The following is a 4,270-nucleotide window of genomic DNA, read 5'->3' as shown; positions in this document are numbered from 1 at the left end:
ATCCTTTTTAGGATCCTGCGGTTCATCCGGGTGTGTGCCGGTTTCTTTGGGACGAACGTCGCGTCAGCCTCGTGAAATTTCTGGACAATGGTCCTATATAATTCTTCCACCGGAGCTGATCATAACGTCAGTATCTCCTGAACAACATAGATATTTTATCTTGTCCCGACTGGATGACTCCATTCAGTCCTCCTTCTGTTTGGCCATGGATACCATTTCGATTCATTGGCTTCCCCAGCTCATATACAGTAGCCCAACGAAACAACCGGTGAATATCCCGGCGCTCTACGTGATCTTTTTGCAAATGATATCCGAGCGAGCTCCAGGTTTTTTCAGCGCTCACGCTGTACGCAGCGCCCAGACAAATACTGAATCTTAATCTAGGCAATGCTCAGGCCGAGCTGGATTTCAGTTTGCACAACAGCAATAACAGGTTCAGGAACGTAACTTTGCCGACAACTCACCCTGGGCAACCCAATGCCAACAGTTTGTCCCAAGGATGACTTCAGGAACCGGAGACTTTTAGTTTGCTATTCAGGCGCAGTTAAATTAACTGACAAGAAACAGTCCAAGAACATAGCTTTTGAAGGGGTTTGTCATCACCAGTTTTGGGATGACCCCAAACCCACTAAACGACTGATGGCCTTAAAATCTCTGGCTCCAAGATGTTTGCTTGCAAGCTGGAGTCAGGTGTGAAGGATGTATCGCATGCATCACCTTGACGGTAACCGATATCATTGGTGTCATGCCGCTGCGTAAGCAAGATGATCCAAGTAGGTATTAAGGTTCTCCACCGGGATTTAGTTGGACGGGTGAAATCAAGAGCACAAGTTGGGCGGCACTACTGGAAGTTTCCGCCACAAATCTGCGTAGCGGAACCCTATAAGCGTGCTTTCTGTGCGCGGAAGTTTAAACGCCAAGCACAACAGCACCTAAACTGCATCAACCGACCCTCGTTAAAGTACCAACAATCGATGAAGCATCGACGTTCCCGAACCCTCGATGAAGAGCAGGAGTGCAAGTCGGGACACTGTAACCCTGGTTGACCACACGACCACACTGTGGGAAACCGCGCTAGTGAGGCCGCTGAACGCCTGTACCATAGCATCAAATTTAGTCTCTGAAAAGGTCGTCGCGCTATGCAGTACGAATATTGATTAATTTTGGGGCCCAGTCCTCCGAAATCATTTGTTGCAGGACGTGTATACACTCGTTATGGTTCATAAAAATGGATACAACTTCAATGAAGAAAGAAGAGAGCTATTTGAACGCACTGGCGGAAATGTAAAGAAAATAATAGCCTCCCTCATAAACTGTTGAGAACGGTTAGGCGCCCGAATTTACCAACCGGGAAGCAGTACACGAATCAACAATTTATACATACATATTTTTACGGGCTAGTCATGGCTATCAACACGTATGAGTGTGGGACATAACTGTTACCCCTGGGGATATTTCAGCAGTAGCCAGTACGCCAGGGCACTCCACGTCACTTCGTGCGCGGTACTGAATGATGCTCATGGAAGCAGTTGATAATGATAATAATAATAATAATAATGTTTGCTCCCAACTTGTGGGTGGGATGCCGTCAGCATGATCATACGTTTACCGTCAGAATGAAGTATGATTTGGGCGATTTGCGGGTAGTAGTGCCGCGCGAAATGAGGACAACGTCACTAAAAATGGACAGTATCTGATGCCATAATAGTAGGTTTATTTCCAAACTTGTAGGGAACAGCGAGCATGAGTTCAAAAGTAAAGTCGGTTGATATGAAGTAAAACTGAAAACCATTGCCGGCCACGAGTGACCTTGAGCGGTTGAGTAGATGGCCAGTGTCACAACAAGCAAAAATGGGGCATGCGATTAGTGCACAAGCCGGCGTTTCTGACTGGTTAGTTGTGCACGAGCCAGAAAGCGCGCGCGTTCCAATTGCATTTGTGCACAAGCCAAGAAAAAGCCACCGGCTATTCGCACAATGAGATTGATTTCTCGAAATCTACGGCATTTTCAGGCTTGCCACTTCATAGTGTAGAATGTGCATGTATGATGTATAAGCTGCTGTATTATTGAAAATCATTTACTATGGCGATTTGCTTAGGTGAGCAGATTCTCAAGGTCAGTAAACACCGCCAACTGTGAATACGTTACCTGATGATAAAAAATCGCGAATTGTGGAAAAGGTTGACTCACATACAATGAACGTAACTTTCAGTTATTTTTCCACCGAAACAAATTTTCTCAACATTCTAGAATCTAAATGGCCTTTGGAGATGCAACATATGCGTAGGCGCATTCGTGCAAACAGATTTTGGTCGATGATTATTCGTTGCCAGTAAAAATTCCGTAGTGCACGCTAATTATTTGCTAAACATCGTGCACGTTTGCTGGCAAAAACCACAGTTTTTCATTATAGGTTTCGATTTATGCTAGAAAGACCTCGAGGTTTATCGATATAAACCGGCGCACACCACTAACATGCGGCTAGGGGTACACGGTGCTTAACTATCCACACAGAGCCTACTTCGATAATACCAGACAGCTGAACGATCTTACCCGACGCACACGACTAACATGCGGCAAGAGTACGCGATACCCAAGTAACTAGCCACATACGTCGATCACACCGGACAGCTGAACTAATCCAAACGACGCACACGACTAACATGCGGCTAGGGGTACATGATGCCGGAGCGCACCCATCCATCTGCACCGGAGAAAAGGCTCAAAATGGACATCATTGAATTTTGAGATATATTGGTCGTTTTGAGGTTCACATATGTCCTTCTGGGGGGCGCATTTTATTCTTCGTGAGGGGTGTTCATTTGGTCGTTGAAGTCCTGAAGTGAGAGGAAGATATAGTTCAGGTTATCGAAGTATCACCGTAAGGCGGGCGGCCAACAAACTGGTAGAGATACCCCAAAATTCATTCCGGCGACTATTTTGTCTCGGATGCCTGTTCACACAATGCCAAATTCAGCGGCCATTTCGCATGCCTGTTTAAAGAACCTCTCAAGAAATACGAGACTTACATGAAATGCATTAACAGACAAGGCTTTCGGAGCCGGTGGGTCACTTGAATTCATCTCCGGCTCTCTAATCTAACTGGCGCTCTACAGCGTTAGTCGCAGTTGTCAGACATTTACTCACAGCTGTCGACTAGTTCCCCTCTGGACCCGAAAACGCGGATGCACACAGACTTCCGTGACACATTGTGCCGGGACTCTGTGCTTCAGTCCAGGTCAACATCATAAGACGCCCTCTTCGCGGACCGGGTAGCAAGCACACCTCTGCGTTTTCTGGATGGGCCAGAAGCTAAGAATCAAAAGTAATCGCTTTTCATGGGACAAGCCTGAAGAGAACCACCACACAGCGGGCAAGGTTCACCGTCACAACAGTCGGCGTAATATGACGCGCGATCCGTTGTACGCCAGCGGTCACTGGTAGTAGTCGGCAGATCACAGCGCACACAAAAGCCCAAGTCAGCGTTCTCAGACCGCCATCTGGGTTGAGGTGCACTATCCCCGATCACCAACGGCAGGTCGTCGGTTACAGACTATGAGGCCTGACGCAACAGGATTTTATCCCGAACAATCAATCGCTGAAACATGGCTGTGGCCCTCCTGGGTTCCAGCCTCTGCAGCTTGTCCATCACTCGGTTAAATTGTTTACGACGGCCGTCGAAAGCTGTCGGCGTTGGTTTGGGAACAATTGTAAGGGGTACACCTCTTTCCGGTAGTTTGCAATCCGACAGCCATCGTTGGTGGATTGGGAAGCAAGTTTGGATTGGAAAGCAAGCTAAGAAAAAGTCAATGGTGAATAGTTCTTACTGCTCCGGACGGACTGATCTCGAAATACAGAGAACAGGTGCACGCAGGGGGGTCACATCGCCTGAGAGGAAGCATGCATATTTCGTCATTTGACAGACTACGTCTAGAACGTAGGCGTCATCTTCCAGGATTTGACGCCTGTCGCAATGGTTCGACGTATGCATCTCAAACTCCCGCATGAGCCACTCGGCGTGCCGGGACACCTTTTGAGTGGCATGCTCCAACGTTTCGGAGTGGTTTGCACGATCTTTGAGGCGCCCGTTTGCATCCTCCAGTCGGTTGGCGGTCACATTACCGAAATGAACCATCCCGGACTGTGCGTGTATGGCCCATTTTCGGGTGATGTACAACCAACGAGCCGTAAGATAGGAGAGAAATCGGGGGTCGGTTTGGCGCAGAAGCTGTAGATCTTGTCGAAATCTGTGTGCTTGTAATACGATGA

At 47.7% G+C, this 4,270-nt stretch overlaps 1 protein-coding gene across 1 annotated transcript in view; it reads right to left on the bottom strand.

Moving 5' to 3' along the window:
* Positions 1-4,270, bottom strand: part of T265_00127 (hypothetical protein) — a gene marked incomplete at both ends in the record, with an annotated part of 43,959 nt that overhangs the window by 39,086 nt on the left and 603 nt on the right. The window contains 2 exons of the mRNA XM_009163784.1: positions 1,610-1,781; positions 3,829-4,229. Coding sequence (XP_009162048.1) covers positions 1,610-1,781; positions 3,829-4,229 — 573 coding nt within the window. The remainder of the gene's footprint in view (positions 1-1,609; positions 1,782-3,828; positions 4,230-4,270) is intronic.

The sequence above is a fragment of the Opisthorchis viverrini genome, assembly GCF_000715545.1.
Source record: "Opisthorchis viverrini unplaced genomic scaffold opera_v5_1, whole genome shotgun sequence".
NCBI lineage: Eukaryota > Metazoa > Platyhelminthes > Trematoda > Opisthorchiida > Opisthorchiidae > Opisthorchis > Opisthorchis viverrini.
This window is presented reverse-complemented; position numbering and strand designations above follow the sequence as displayed.